The sequence below is a fragment of the Castor canadensis genome, chromosome 15, assembly GCF_047511655.1.
Source record: "Castor canadensis chromosome 15, mCasCan1.hap1v2, whole genome shotgun sequence".
NCBI classification, from domain to species: Eukaryota; Metazoa; Chordata; class Mammalia; order Rodentia; family Castoridae; genus Castor; species Castor canadensis.
Window position 1 is genome coordinate 78,651,773 of NC_133400.1, and position 16,950 is coordinate 78,668,722.

General features: G+C 39.6%; 1 protein-coding gene across 3 annotated transcripts in view; it reads right to left on the reverse strand.

Moving 5' to 3' along the window:
• The window catches only part of Slc39a12 (solute carrier family 39 member 12), a 74,312-nt gene extending 58,985 nt beyond the window's left edge, over positions 1-15,327 (reverse strand). Inside the window, exons 1-5 of one of the 3 annotated variants that reach the window (XM_074056580.1) lie at positions 15,158-15,327; positions 14,136-14,311; positions 13,628-13,974; positions 5,057-5,338; positions 1,585-1,792 (exon numbers count right to left, since the gene is read on the reverse strand). In XM_074056580.1, the coding sequence (XP_073912681.1) occupies positions 1,585-1,792; positions 5,057-5,338; positions 13,628-13,888 (751 nt within the window). In that variant the 5' untranslated portion in view covers positions 13,889-13,974; positions 14,136-14,311; positions 15,158-15,327. The remainder of the gene's footprint in view (positions 1-1,584; positions 1,793-5,056; positions 5,339-13,627; positions 13,975-14,135; positions 14,312-15,157) is intronic. The other 2 variants (XM_074056581.1, XM_020180980.2) reach the window with 2 other exon arrangements.
• Between the last annotated feature and the right edge of the window lie 1,623 nt (positions 15,328-16,950).

Here is a 16,950-nt window from a genome sequence, read left to right on the forward strand (position 1 = left end):
TGACAGAAAAGGAGGGCAGGAAGGCAAAGGTGGGTCTTGAAAGAGCTTTAGAGGTTAAGGTCTGAGCAGGGGAAATTTCCAGACTATTATCATGGATAAATAGACATAAAAATTAGGGGAAATAGGCAACAACAAACTTGAAATATCCAAGGAGGAACATCATTTACTGAGAATAAACTATTGTTCCTCTATTCTCTGGTAGCCCCAAACTCCCCACCCACACACACGCACAAAAAGACAGAAAGACAAAATAACCAGAAGAACTCTCAGAGACCTTTGGAACAAGAAGCATACCAACATATATGTATTAGCAGTCTCAGAAAGAGAAGAGAAAGAAAAATCAGGAAAAAATGGTGAAAACAATAGCTAAGAGCATTATCTGTATTGGTAATGAAATTCTTTTTATAAAATCCACATCTGGCCATCTTGATGCAGGCTTGAAAAATAAGTTGTGTAACTTTCAAGTCATTTTTCTTATCAAGTGCAAAGAATTATGCAAAAAAGTTCAGATTTCCTTCCTGACATCTCATCTCAGAGACACTGAATGTAGCAAAGAAATATTGTTCACATTACCTTTATTTGCTATTAAATGTGCTACATTTGTGGTTATAAGCAAATTGCTAACCCCCCTCTTGATCCACTTGGATTACAATTTCATCATTTTACATGTCTCTCTGCCACCTCTGGTCCAACATTATGTACCAATAAGGAAAGAGTTCAGTTAGTTCTCATGGCAGATCATAAAATCTCTGTGCCTGACTCTACATTCATGATTTCCAACATGACAGAAGTGGGCCAAGTCCAACTTTATGCATAATCACCACAAAGGTGTGCCCTGAAGGATGATCTAAGCTTTTTTACTACATGCTGAGATAATGTAGTATATATAAAAAAACAATAACTGAAGCGAGGCATGGTGGCTCATGCCTGTAATCTCAGCACTCAGGAGACTGAGGCAGAAGGATCACAAGTCTGACACCAGCCTGGGATACATAGTGAATTCAGAGCCAGCCTGCACTACATACCAAGACTCTGTAGGTAAGTAGACTCTAGGTAGGTAGGAAGGAAAGAAGGAAGGAAGGAAGGAAGGGAGAAAAATTAAAATCTGCTGAATTCAGTGATGCAGTGGCTCACACATGTAATCCTAGCTACTAGGGAAGCAGAGATAAAGAGGATCAGTTTGAGGCCAGTGGGGTAAAAAGTTGGCAAGACCCCATCTCAATAAATAAAAAGCTAGGTGTGGTGGTATGCACCTGTCATTCCAGTTATCTAAGAAGAAGAAATAAGATCGCAGTCCAAACTGGTCTGGGCATAAATGTGAGACCCTATTCAGAAAATAATGAAAGCAAAAAGGTCTAGCTGTGCAGCTCAAGTAGTAGAGTGCCTACCTAGGAAGCAAAAGGTCCGACTTCAATCACCCATTCTGCCAGAAGAAAGAGGGAGGGAGAGAGGGAGGGACGGAGGGAGGGAGGGAGAGAGAAACCATGAAGAAATTCAGTCATCAAATTGCTCCAGTCTTTGTTTTTGGCACATTTTATTGGGTAGATGTGGCTTGGAAGTGAAGTTTATGAAAAGCATCCTTACCTGATAGGTGGAGGGTATTTGTACTGTTCAAAAATCTGAAAACATATTCCGTAAAATAGTCTGGGGAAGGCAAGTCTCTTCGTCCCAGACAAACCCCTTGGAGGGACAGAGTGATGATGGCGGCGGCCAGCTGAGGAAGTGTATTTTCATCAGCACCATCACTGCTCAGGATTCCAGACTTCTTCTGTAGCATTTTTGTTTCCATACACTGAAATCAGATATAAAATAAAGAGAAAATTGTAGCTTCTGAAGTTATTTTGAACTAGACATCTCTAGAATTTCTCCAAAGGACCAGAAATAATTCATCAAACAATTGTCATTCTCCTCTGTCACATGCAACCAAATTTGGAAAATACTTGTTTCTTTTATGTGCCATGACACTGAATTTTCTAGCCCTTGTTCCACTGGTTTTCAGTTATCCGTTACCCTCATTAAAATGTGCTTTTTCCAATGATGTCCAGCCTCTTACTGTTTGCATTTGTTCAATTGGTGGATTCTCTCCTACCTTCAAAGACACCTATTAGCTAATGATTTTCAAATCTGCATTCTTGTCCTGACTTCACGTCATCTCTTTGGCATCATATCTTCACAGGGCAACTCCACTTCCGTGCCTGCCTTTGGTCCAAGCTCAATGCATGCTCACTATAAATCGCAGCTAGGGTAGTCCCTAGATTCTTTGAAATTCTTTAAGACATAGGACATGGGGCCCTTTTCTTAGGTTTCAATTTTCTACAACTAACTTATGAGTTTCTGAGAGGCTAGAATTTTGCCTTATATCTCATTAGTATACTCATTTGTTTATTTAAACATTTATCAAATTCCTGCTATATGCCTTGTCCTTTGCTAAGCCCACAACAACTGCAAGGAAGGAGAGAACTTGTTCACTTGAAGAGGACTCAAGGAGAAATCATTGTGTCAATATTCAATTCTTACAACATAGGACAAGTAATAAAAGTGCTCATTAGATTTATTCTTTTTTAAGTCTAATTGGTAAGTGTGGCAGGAATCTACTCAGAGCTGCAGTAGGAAGCAGAGTGGAAGTTAGACATCCTTTTTTTCAGTGTCAAGGATGGAATCCAGGGCCTCATGCATGCTGGGCAAACATTTTACCACTGAGAGGCACCCCTAGCCATTTTAACAAAATTTTGATAGATCTGGAGAAGTATCAAGAAGTTACATGAGTGAAAAACCAGGTTAAAATCACAGTTAAACTTCAGAGCAGCATGAGGTTTTATGTGGAAATTGTGAAAAAGTGATAGTCACAGGTTCTATAGAGAAAAGGAGAATTCCAGCCACCATTTTCATGCATGAAGTCCTTAGGGCATGGTTAAGAACACCCATCTTCCATGCAAGAAGTAGGGCTAGTGCAGAGTCATGGATAGGATCCCTGTTCCTGTACCATGGAACTAGCAAACAGCAGAGAGAACTGGAGAGGAAGGTACTCTAAGGGATTGAGTCAGGAAAATGAAATGCAGAGTTGTCTGGACACATGAAAATGTAATAATGGACTGATAATGATTCTGGGTCCTCAGGGAGGTTGACTGGGTACAATGGTATAAAACAACTTCTCTTTGGAGTGGTTGAGGCCCATAGGGAATTGTCTGTTAGTGTCCTGAGCTGTAGAAGCTGAGTCCTGTGTAGATCCGGACCTAGGGATGCTAGTGGTAGGCCTGGCAGGGGTAGGGACAGGTCCTGCCCTGACCTCAGTAAACAGAACAGCAGCCTACAGAGAAGTGTCCACAACCTTCTATAAAGTCTGAATTGACTGGTTTCCTAGGGAATGCTGGGTGGGCAGTCGCTGGGACCTTCCCGAGGAGCCAGAGATGGTGGTATCTTGGGGATCATTGGTTGAAGGCCTAGCAAAGGCCTGTGACTGTGGGAGTGCAATTCTTGTTGACTAAATAGATGAATAAAATAGTTCTCTACATAGCATTATTTTTTTCCCCTCTAAGAGTGCTTGATCTCACAAACAATGAAGCCTGCACATTGGCAGTAGGGTAATCAGAAACCTGACATATATACACAATCTGCTTTTAAATGCTGGTTTCCCATGTCCATTTAATTTGCATCAAAAGGGAGTAATGGGTAAGATGACTAAAATTCTAGTGGCTAATTTGAACCAATGATGTTATGGAGATATTGCACTGAAGACATTCCATGTAAGCACAACTCTTTATTTAAACACAAAATGGGTCTGTCAAGGAAGTTTTTCCTATAATGAAAATAAGAACAAAAATATGGCCAAGGTTTTATAGTCACAATGTCCTCAGTAAGCAGTCTTTCATTTGTTCTGTCAACAACGAGAGAGATTATACCTGGTTATTAAGCCAGAGCATGAATGTTTCTAGAAGCCAGAACTGAGACCAAGGACCAAATTTGTTTATACATATCAATGGGTAATTCAAAAGAAAAAAAAAACAAAAACAGTTTTCACTGTATTTGTTTCACAAATTTCACACCTTTTCAAAATGTGCTGGAGCTGCCCAGTTAATTCTTCTAGAAAATATGGCTTGAATAAATTTGATGGGGTTGAGGGTGTACCTCAGTAGTCAAGTGCTTGCTTAGCATGTGCAAGGCCCTGGGCTCATCCCATTAAAGAATGATGGTGATGATGACGATGATAACAATAAAACTTTATATTCAGAGAACTTTATGTGCTGCAACTTCTCACTGCAACGCAGAAAATAAAAGCACGACTGAAAGGCCAGGTTTTTCAGGATAGGAATGAAGGCAACACAAAAAGGAGGGGCCCATTTCCCAACAGTAGGAGCTGGGAGAGCCGAGAAGCCTGTGAAGGGATGTCATGCATATGCAGCACAAATCAAAAGTCACAAAGGGGACATTGTTGTGGGCTGACTGTCAGGAACAATGCTCTTTGTAAGTTGTTTCTTCGGTGAAATAACTTATGACAAATTCATCTGTCAAACTGTTTTTCTTCTTCCCTGGCCAGAGGCAAGGGAAATAGACATATTGCCCCTCACCATGACAGTTCAGTCCTTGGAGATTAATCAAAAACTTTGAGTCACATTTTTTGAGTGTTTACAAGATCTTATGAGAAGAGGTCTGTCCTATTACCTGGCCTGCCTGCCTGCCCACCTGCCCACCCACCCAGCTTCTGGCTAAAACTCATTTTCCAATTAGTCATTCTATTTCTTCTTCTGGACTCAGAATTTTAATTTTTTTTTTTTTTTTTTTTAGAAATGGCTCGTTCTTTTATTTTCTTAATAGAGGATTTAAAATTTCTTAATTTTTTTTTCATTTTTCTTTTATTATTCATATGTGCATACAAGGCTTGGTTCATTTCTCCCCCCTGCCCCCACCCCTCAGAATTTTAAATTATGTCACTTGCCATTCCATAGCTTAAAACCAGTTCCTACAAGTTCTTTCATGTCTTAGAAGGAAATAAATAACAAAAATAAGTTTCCAAGACTGTATCTAGTTCAGTGGCAGTTAGCAATTTAGCCCTTCTTACCTGGCTCCTGGAAGTGCCAAAGTACTGTCTGGTTAAAGCCAAGATGTCTTCTGTCTCATTCAATGAAAGGAAATAGGAGTTTTCATCCTGCCTGAGGCGCAGTAAGCTGTGTAGGTAGAATTTGTAGTCTTTATTACTCATGTTGAGCTTTGAGGAACAGATCTCTTCCTGATGAGTAATGTAATAGAGAAGAAGAAGAGAAACTTTCTGGACGACTTCCTCTCCAAACTGATCTTCAAAATTTCCTCCAGCTATTAGTAACATGGCATCTGGTTCAAAACACTGGGGTGGGGGAGAAAAAGAAGCAAAGTTTAACAAGTAGCTCCAGAAACCTAACAATCACAGGCTCCCCACTGCTTGTATTTTATGAATAGAAAAGAAAAGTAGTCAGACTCAATAGCTAGATTTGGATAAGAAAGTGAGGTATCATGGTTGAGCTTTTATGTAGTGAAGGTGCCCACCTAAGGAGCCCTCTTTCAAGAATGGTCCCTCTGTCCTCCATTATGCTTGCTCCCAAATTGTTGATTAACTCTTTTGCATAGGATCAGCCAATTCTTTGTTTTTTAAAAATAACGCTCCATTACATATAGAAAGAAATTTGAACTTTCTGCAATTTTCTTCTTGGTCTGATTCCTGTCTTATACCTTATCTTATTCTCTACCTCATCTTAGCTTTTCCCTACCATTTCACTAAACTCTACCTCTGTGTCTTTTTTTCCTCCAGTCCCACCAAGTTCTTTCCCATAGTCTTTCAGGTCACCTTGTTCCCTCATTTCTCAGGTTTTAATGTATGACCCCCTTAGGGAAGCCCTCCTACAGTCCTGCAATCTGTGTTCTCCAGCATGACTCTGTTCAATACAAATATCATGCCTTTGAAATTTTCAAGAAGTCACATTTTCAAAAGTAAAAAACAGGTGAAATTAATTGTAATGACATTTCACAGAAATTTACATATTCAAGATTCAATCATTTCTGCATGAAATCAAAAATTATTAATGAGATATTCTACGTTCTTTTTGTTGGACTCTTTCAAAGCTGGTGTATATTTTATACTTATCAGCTGCATATGAAGGGCTCAAAAGCCACAGGTGTCTATAGCTACTGTGCTGGACAGAACAACTCTAGAAGAGATCACAAGTGTGTTTTCTTCATGGCACTATTACAAAATTACTTTGTGTGTTTATTTTCTCTCTCTCCTATGAGAAAAAGTGTTCCATAAATGCCAGGTTTCATCTGTTTTATATAGTTCTACTCTTAAACTATAGCACAATAACTGGCACTTAAGAGGTATAAAAATTCAATGAATGAGTGCCCTCTGCCACTCTTCTATTTTACCTAAGACAATTGCTAAAAAAGAGTTTCCAATGAAGGGAATCAGAACATACCTCCCCAAAATGTACCACTAGGACATATTGACTATTTTGAGCTAAAGACAATTGAAAAAAGAATAAATACAAAAGGGTTCTCTGATTTTTCTCTTTCTATCTAAAAGCTTAGCATAAATTTTCAGTAAGAAAGGTGTCCTATATCAAGAAGAAGAGAACATTTTTATCACAGGGAATGGATGCAAAGATTAATCTATACAAACTTTACTCAAATAAGCTATATCCATTAGTAGTCCTCATTTATTTTGTAGACATTTTCCCATATTTTACCAACCTTAGCTCAAACCACTCTTTCCTTACTCTTGTTACATCTCCACAACGTATTGCTCTTTGTTAAAATGATATACAATCTCCCATATTTAGCCATTTATTTGGGGCTCTTACTTCCTTCTTTGAGGCTTCCTGAGCCACATAAAAATATTAACATCAAGCAAAATGTGTATGCTAGCCCTATTCACAATAGCCAAGTTATAGAAACAGCCAAGATGCCCCACTACTGACGAATGGATCAAGAAAATGTGGTATCTATACACAATGGAATTTTATGCAGACATGAAGAAGAATGAAATGTTATCATTCGCTGGTAAATGGATGGAACTGGAGAACATCATTCTGAGTGAGGTTAGCCTGGCCCAAAAGACCAAAAATCGTATGTTCTCCCTCATATGTGGACATTAGATCAAGGGCAAACACAACAAGGGGATTGGACTTTGAGCACATGAGAAAAGCGAGAGCACACAAAGGAGTGAGGATAGGTAAGACACTAAAAAATTAGCTAGCATTTGTTGCCCTCAATGCAGAGAAACTAAAGCAGATACCTTAAAAGCAACTGAGGCCAATAGGAAAAGGGGACCAGGAATTAGAGAAAAAGTTAGATCAAGAAGAATTAACCTAGAAGGTAACACACATGCACAGGAAATTAATGTGAGTCAACTCCCTGTATAGCTATCCTTATCTCAACTAGCAAAAACCCTTGTTCCTTCCTATTATTGCTTATACTCTCTCTTCAACAAAATTAGAAATAAGGGCAATAGTTTTTGCCGGGTATTGAGGGGGTGGGGGAGAGGGGGAGGGTCAGAGTGGGTGGTAAGGGAGGGGGTGGGGGCAGGGGGGAGAAATGACCCAAGACTTGTATGCACATATGAATAATAAAACAATAAAAAGAAAAGAAAAGAAAAAAAATGTGTACGCTATTTCTCCTGTTAATCTGTCTTTTGTCAGTCCAATTCACACCCCCCAGTCACAGAACCTCAAAGGGTAGAGAAAAGTCTTTTCTCCCCTCTGCCATGGTACCTTGTTTCACAAACCACAGGCAGATGGGGCTCCCCTCATCTGACAAGTTCACTTGGCATGAGGGGTTTGGGTTAACTTGTGGGACAGTGAGGGACAGAGGGGCACAGGAATTGTAAGCTGGAAGCTCCTTCAGCAAGACAGAAGCTACTTTTCTTCAGAGACAGCTGTGGAGCTAAGAATTCTCACAGTGCCTTAGCTTCATTACCCAGGAACAACCACGTCAGAGTAGAGTGTTGAGAAATGCTGGACCTGCATCTGAGAGGGATTGGTCCCACTGTGGGGATAATTTACTACAATATCTCCTAATCTGTTCTTGAAGGTCGAAAGTTTTGGGGATTCTAATTCCATGTCTGCTGTGCAGCCACCTGGGTCACATCTGGTATACACCATTCATCTCCAAAACAAAACATGATGGCTTTCTTCCCAAAGCCACACAGACTCCAGTCCCTCCTCAATTCAACCTCAGAGGATGGAGAACTCAGCAAATAGAGATTGACTCAGAGTTTGCATCAAGACCAGCTTCTGATGTGGATATTAAGCTTCATTCTGAGCCACAGCAGCCTTTTGTGTTCCATAAGCAGTGCACAAGAAAACCTCATGCATTAATAGCTGTTTGCTGGGCTGACACAAAGACACAAAGAGGTGACTCAGTTGAACATTAACAAAGCCATTCTAGGTACCAAATAACGGAAACCACACTACTTGGCAGTGTTAGCTACCATTTATTGGCAGCCCTATGCCCTGCACTGTGCTAAGTACCTTACATATTCAAGTATTTCTCAGAGTATAATTTAATTGGTGTTAGAAAAATCTTTTGCATAATGATTTCTTAATAGTGGAAACCTTATTCCATTATATTAAATGGAAAATAAAATATTCTCAGCCTCTATAATAATCCACCAAATATCTTCCCATAATATAAAACATTGAGAATCCAAATATGAAATGACTTGATGTTTAATGAATTAATGGGTACATGTATGTGCCATATGCCAGGAGACAGACCAGAATCAAACAAGAATTACAATTTCTTTCTATGAAAAAGGTGTACCCATAATATATGTGAAAAACCAAGTTCAAGAGAGGGTAAGTAATACGCCTAAAGTTACATAGCTATCAGTGGTTATTTTCCTGTCAGTATTAATTCCTACTCTACCAATGATAGATCTTATTTTCTTTTTCTGTTTTATTCCCCTGGTGCTGGTGTTTGAACTTAGGGCCTTGCACTTGCTGGGCAAACACTCTACCACTTGAGCCATATCTCCAGCCCTTTTTGCTTTAGCTATTTTTCAGATGGAGTCTAGAATTTTTGCCAGGGGCCAGCTTTGGTATGCAATCCTCCGGCCTATGTCTTCTGCATCACAGGGATTACAGACATGTGCCACCACTACCTGGTTTATTTGTTGAGATGCATCTCACTAACTTTTTGCATGATCTCTATCTTCTGAGTATCTGAGAATATAGGCATGAGCCACTGCACCCACCCTTTGCCCTTTCTTTTGTACCATGGAGAGCATAAGCTATATATACACTAGGTACTTGATAAGCAGCCCCTTCAACCAATCATTTTCTGTCCTTCCTATTTGGCAGGAAGAGAGATCAATTAGAATGCAGGTAGACTGGTAAGATTCTAATATCAATCAGAATGAGAACGTTATACAAACAGGAGATTGAATGAGTATATCGACATGACATTGCTTGATGGAGCTGGGTCAGTTGGAAGAACTCAGAGTAGGACAATCATGAGGTCACCTGACCACACATAAGTAGCCAGGGCGTGGTCAGTGGGCACAAAGCAGTGTATGTGGCCAAACTTCATGCCATCTGTGGAGCCTCAGACTGCCATCCATTCATGGTTCCTCCCTTTCCAGCATTGGAATATGGGGTGTGTGGCATGGGACAGCAGAGAATTTACACTGCAGTCATACAAATAGGTATTCTAGAATCAGGTTGTACAAAGCCTATAATGTAGAAGATAAAATTAATTTCTGACTTTCAAAAGTTTAAACCAGCTATGGAAGCATTTTATTTCATGTGACTAGAGATTTTGGTAATCTTGAATGAACAGGTATCATTAACCCCTTACTTTAATTTTTTGAGGCATGATGACATAAAAATAACTGAATCAAATGACCATAGGCTGAAAACTTTGTTACCATTATGAATTTGAATCTTAGAGAAGTTACTCTAATACAGAAGGCGGTAGCTAGAGGAAAGAAAGCATCAGAAGAACTAAATGAGAAAATATGAATTCCTTCTCCCTGAACACAGATAGAACAGGAAGCACTGTGGGGGATGGTGGTGAGGAAAGAGAGGCAGGAATTTTTATTTCAGTCACCAGATTTGTTCGTGTTGGTAAAGTTCTTAGTAGCTGTGTCAGTTGTGTTTGGGAAAGGATGTTTGGTAAAATTTTGCAAATCCTGCTACCCTATAGGCCTCAAGATCTATCCAAGGCTGCTGACTGTGGTGAAGTGATTCTTTGTTAAAGAAGAAAGAACTCTTTCAGGAATAATCCATTGATTTCCCTTTAAATCTTGTCAGGTGGAAGCATAAAGTTTAAAGGAGGGGAAAAACACAGATTCAGGGAATTAGTTTTTCATAAGGAAATAAGCTTTGGGAAAAGATTAAACATTGAGCAGAAGCCCTCCTTACAAGCTAAATACACTACTCAGATACTTGGGTAACTGTCCCTCACTCTGCCATGTCACAGCCTCTTCCAGGTCCTGACTCAGCCGCACTTACAGATTATGCCAGGTCAGACTCTTGGTGAGAAAAAGCAGGGTGAGAATTTTCTTCCTCTACATCAGTAGGATGACAGTCAGATCTTTAGGACCAATTAGAGGTGTTAGTCTCAAAGATGTTTAAAATTTGATTTTGACTCCGTGTAAATCCACTATCTTCTTTTAAATTCTTAGACTTTTATATGGTCTTTTTTTGGTGGGGAAGTCTTTTTTAATAGATTATAATTGACTATAAAATACAAAAGGATATTGTACTTCTTCCTTTTTCTGCCAAATAAAGAGCTGGGAAGATATTGGTCAATGAAGGGGATTCATAACTGCTAGGCAGGTGCTCAACCACTTGGTGCCCCTAGCCCCAGGCACTGGCTCTTAATGGGTCTCTACTAGATGTTATTGCTTTTCTCACTAATGAAAAGAGAAGTCTTAACTGAGAAGAGTTAAGATAAACTTGTTAGTTGTAAAAACATAAGATACTGCTTGATGCTTTTTTACATTTTATCACATAAAAATTATGAAAAATGAGTTGGAGGCATTGGTGGGCTTTGGTGGGAGAGGTTTCTGAAGATGTCAGAAATGAGGATGCCCCTGAAAAAAGGAAGAATCAGAATCTCCATGACCCGTGAGGGACAGAGAATAGAAGAGAACACAAGGAACCTTAGCTCCTATGGCCAACCTCACCCAGATATGTCGATGAGATCCCCACAAAGATCCCCTGAGAAAACACTTCTACCTAGCTTATTCCCGTGGATGAGGAAGCCAAGGTTCAGTGTGTCCCAACGGCTAGAAGATGCCACAACAGGGTCCTTTGCCATTCAGGAACATGTGTATGTATGGTCATTGTTCTCACCATAACTGAAGAAGGGTCTAGTCTTTGGGAATTTTCTAATCCCTCATTGAATCCATTAAAACCCCATTCTAATGCTTCTCATTAAAAAAACAAAGAAGAAAAATAGAAAAGAGAGAAAAGGCCAGGATCAGGCAAGAACTATCTATTTTCAAAGGTTTCCATTTGAATGGATTTAGATATACATACACACATATGTGTGTGCGTGTGTGTGCGTGTGCGTGTGTGTGTGTGTGTGTGTGTGTATTTTTTTTGCCGGGCTGGGGTTTGAACTCAGGACCTTGTGCTTGCCAGGCAGGCACTCTATGGCTTGAGCCACTCCACCAGCTCCTGAATGGATTTATTTTTAAATATCTAATCTTCCTACTTTTTTTTAAATTCCATTTTAACCTAGCCTGAAATTGGGAACATTTTTTTTCCTTCTCCTAAGTTCGAGATCCCCGCCTCCCTCTTTTTTTCCAGACATTTATAGATATAAACTCACTCCCTTGCTCTTTTTACCATGGACTTTGTAACATGAGCCCCACTTGTCAGCAAAGTTTCTAAAATGACAAAAGAGACTTAACAAGTTGAAACCCTGTGATTTAGGCCAGAACCCAGTGTTTGTGGAATCGTAAGGACTCTGTTTCTGCTGGCTTTTCATGAATGACAGGGAGACATTTCTGGAACCATGGCTGATTGGGGGATGGAGGTGAATGGAAGCCTTTTGAGCAGGGGAAGCTGAGATTCAGCTTTGTCACTCCCTCACGTCCTTCCTCAGAGAAAGAACAAGCAGCAGCAAGAGGGTGAAGCTATTGTACTGAGTGTTCCAAAGCCTGGAAATGGAAATAACTCAAATGGAAGCCAAGTTGGCTAAACTCTTGATAATGTCACAGAAAACAATAAGAGCAAAACAATCCCTTCCTCCCCAGCCCCACAAATGGGGAACAATTTTGCCTGTTTACATTCCCCCTAGCCAAACTAATATTCCACCAGCCTTAATAAGGCACTTCATGTCATTAAAGGAGAACATTGCCCTGCAGCAAATTCTCAGAGGACATTAATAAGATATGACTCCTGGTTATTTCCAGTGGGATGTCTTCTCTTGCTATCTATATATATTAATGTCATCACAGATGAGCTCCTATTATAACACATTTCCTCTGGGGACCACTGGGCATTTTAATAATTATTGAATTATTTATTTTTCACAAAGAGCAGAGAAAAATTCTGTCTATGAACAAGACCCCTTCTGTGTCATGATGAAAAAACAAAAGCACTTGGCCAGGAAATGTTCCCCTCTCTCTATCCCTAGAGCCATGCATGATTGAGAAAGTCGGCCAACATTGATTTAGGAAGCTGTTATTTGCTTCTGTTTTGCTTATTTGTTTTTATTTGTCTATGTCTTTGCAGGTTTTTCCTTAAAAAAAAAAAAAAGTCTCAGTGGTCTGGAATGGGATAAGGAAGAGGGAGATTTTGTTTGTAGTCATTTTAAGATATGGGCTCCCCCCTCCTATGCTGTATTTATCAACCCCACTCCCAAGACACCTGCCAATCCTAATGTGAGATTCTCAGCCCCCACTGACTTCATATTAAAATGATCTAGAGATCATTTTTTAAAAGTTCCATCCTAGACAAGCCGAGGCCTAAACTGGCGAGAATGATGCCCCAATGAGAATATTTTGTGAAACCTACCCAGCAGTCAGGTTAGGATTTACTGTGGCAACTGGGATTTTGAAATGGGCTTCAGGGGCTGTGGTCCTGATTTCGGCTCTACCTGTGGTATTTCTCTCCCCTAGCTCAGATCCCTCATTACTGAGAAGATAATTATACAGTTGTTAACTACTCAACATGCAAAATGTTAGAGAACACCAATTGATACCCAGGAGAAAGTCCTTAGGAATTGAATGTTAGACAAATATCAAATCTCTGTGATGGTGCAACAGAAAACAAGTGGCATTTGTCTAACAAGTCACATGCAAGTTCAGGGCAGGCTCAAAACAAAACAAAAAAAAAAAGGATTAGAAAATCAGAAAGAAGAAAAGACTAAGAGTTCTCAAATGATTACCTGTAATCATGTGGAAAGGTTCTAGAAAGCTTAAACATTACTCTTGCAATGAAAAAAATTTCCCCATCTTTAAGCACTACCTGCAGAATGCTGAGTGGTTGGTTGGATCCCAAATTATGGAAGTTATTTTACCATAATGCATTGCAAATGGATATTGAAAGATGTGTTTCATTTTGCTTTGCTGAAGTAAAACTACACTAGGATCTGTTGCTGTTTTTGAACCCACACACCCAAGTACTTGAGCCCATTCTGTTTCACTAACCAGGTTGCAATCTCCTTGCATTCTGTCTGTCCTCCGTGGGCACCCAGTCTTCTCCAACAATGTTCTGATAAGACTTTGTGAGTTGTTGAGGGGTGTGTGGTCACCAGCAGAAAGAACCCGTAGGACTTCCACCAGTTGGCCTTGATTCCGAGTGCTGCTGTTCTCCTGGGAAGAGGGTCTGTCTGTCTGAGTATTGGGAAAGAGGCTGAGTAGAAGAAAAAACGGCACCCAAAATACTGAAATCTTTGTCCAGATGCACATGTCCAGTCTTCCTTTACCTTGAGTTGGCCTTGGATAGGGATAGGTGGGTGGCTGTTCACGGGGTAAAGTTGTAACCAGAGGAATTTCTGTGGTAGAGGGGGGAAAAAGGCTTCAATTATCTTGCCTGCAACATGTTTGAAAAGACTCATTAATTGGGTGGCTAAGCTGATTTGCAATGACAAGCTGTTTCTAAACAACAGGGGGTCTGTAGGTAATTTATAAGCTTAAATTACAGGCAAGAAACTACCATGGCTGTAGACTTCCAATCTGTAGAACAGTTGAGAAGCTTGTTAGAGTGCCTCTCATGGAACTTAACAGTCAGTAAGAGTCTCCCTTTATCTGCAGGCGGTACACATCATAGAACCCAAAACAGGCAACACCTTTATCTCATCCCACTGGAAAAGCATCAGGAGATTTGTGCTCCTAAAGTCAGAGAATAGAATTAAAGAGAAAGAGTCTAATAAATTACCAATATGATATTGAGTTAGAAGGCTGTGAACAGAGCAAAATACTGGAAAAACAGCAATGTTCAGGAAACACTGGCCACATTTAAGTTTAGTAAGAATCAAGTTTCTGCTAGCAATAATGATGACGATAATAATAATGACATTATTGTAAAAGGGGGACTGTTTGGTGGAAAGAACCAGCAGGAAGAGAAGGGGGAAACAAGTGATTGGGGGTTGAATGTGATCAAAGTACATTTTGTATATATGTATAAAAATAGCATAATGAAACCCACCAAAAACTGTTAAAAAGTGGGAGGAGGGAGAAAGGAGTATTAAGAAAGAAAAACATAGATGGGGTAAATTTGATCAAAGTATATTATATGCATGCATGTAAACATCACAATGAAATTCCTCTGTACAATTATTTTATGCTAATTAAAATTTTTTAAATAAGAAAAAAAAAATCAAGATTCTGGAGAATGAAGTATTTTTAGAAAAACAAGATTTCAAGACCCTAGGAGCTGTGACAAATCCACTCACTCTCTGGTCATTGAAAGGATAGTAAATGACATTAGAATTAATCAACTTTTGGAAAAAAACAAAACAAAAAGCAAATCTCTTTAGTTGGTTGTGTAAGACATACAAAATGTTAATAGCATTTTGTGTCAGATCCTGGCCCAGAGATGAGCCAGGGGTAATGACCTTGGTGTACTAACAAAGACACTGGAATTACTTTTATAGTTTAAAAGAGTTGAAGATTCTTATGTTAGCATTTAAAAAATTGAGAGAGGATGATATGATCATTTCTAAACCCAGGGCTTACCTTAGGGAAGATAAATGATTGTTTATCTCGAGTTCTGCAGCCTTTTAAATGTCGGACAGTATTTTGTGCTTTCAAAGTCCTCTGTTTTTTAAAATTCCTTGACTGTGCACTGGGAGCTGAAGAGGATTATGTCAGCCCAGAGAAGTTTTCAGTTGCCATGGAGAATGCTGCTCTGGAGGCAACAATGAAGGTGGGTAAGAGTGGGAACTCTCTGTCTGGCAGATTTTAGGACAACCAAATAGATGTGGTTAAGGAATTTGTCTGCTTATAACAACACTTAACCAAGTTTCTTAGAATTTCTTACAGTCATTTGCCTTTCAAGAGACAGAATCTAGATCAAAAAATTTTTGCCTTGCTAAGTGGACAGAGTTTAGTGTTAGATCAAGATTTTTTTCTTTCCAACTGATTTTGTGAAAACTGTCTCATCCAGATTTAAAATAAGGATTTGTTAAAAAGATAGGCTCTTTAGAACTTTATTCTATAAGGTACAGAAATTTTAAAGATTTAAGGCTTTTGTAAATAGAAGTTTTCAAACAAAAGTATTTATTGAAAGAATAAAGTTCTTACCTAAGAAATAAGTAGATAAAATCACACAAATGCATAGATTATGATCCCCAGGGTCTGTGGTAAATTTTGTGACATTGGATACTTCAGGCCTTGAAAAATGCAGCCTCTCAATAAATTATTAGTAAAGAAATGACTTAAGGACAAAGTGGTAAAATTTATAGGAGAAAAGAGAAGTTAAAACAAAATATTTCAAAGTACTCAGAGGACATACAGAGAGTATAGAATGCACAGGAACCCAAAGTAGAGACCACTAAGTTCCAGTCCTTAAGTTTGTACATGCAGGGCATTGAAGCTGGTGATGAGGAGGCTAGAAAAACTAGGAAAGAAACTGGGACAATCTCACCAATTACTCACTAAATATGAGAACTGAAAAGAACAGGATGGCGTGATCCTGAAAGAATCCCAGCAACAGTTAGACACAGGGAAGGCAAATATTCCCAGAAATGCCAGGCTTCTCTTTAATCATGCATCATGGTTATCTCAACCATCAAGGGAAGAGGCTTGGCCTGTCTCATGAACTCTATGTTGAGATTAACTGGAGTTAGAGTGTGGAATCATCAATCAAAGAAGCAAGGAGTGAGACCAAAGTTAAGACTTTCAAGCTTTCTAGGTGGGTGTGGTGGCTTACAACTGTAATACCAGCGACTTGGGAGGTGGAAATCTGGAGGATCAAAGTTGGAGGTCAGCCAAGGCAAAAAATTAGCTATACCCTATCTGAAGAATAAGTAAAGCACAGAAGGGCTGGAGGCATACCTCAAATGGCAGAGTGTCTGTCTAGCACGTGAGGCCCTAATTCAAACCCTAGAAGTGCAAAACAAACAAACAAAAAACCAAAACACTTTCAAATTGGAAGACACAGGCTCAAGACCAGAGAGCACTGAACCCAAAGCTCCCTGTGGGCTCATTACCCAATGGGGGACCATTTGAACGTGATAAACAAGTTTGACCCTGTCCTAGTCCCAAGGACTTGTTTAGGAAGTTACTAAAGCGAAAAGGTTCAGTGTCTATTCCAAAAATTAGCTGATCCTGCTTGATACTTCCAAATACCTGTGCCTTGCCATCAGTCCTCACTTTCTGGCTCAGCTCCAAGGTGCAGCTTCTCAAATTTGTACTAATCCCAGTGCTCTGAGGACAGAGGCCTTGTTGGGACCTGGTGACCTGCTTCTTTCCATGTTAGTGTCTAGCCTGAAGTCCTACATGGTCACAAATTCTCTGACTCAGGGCCT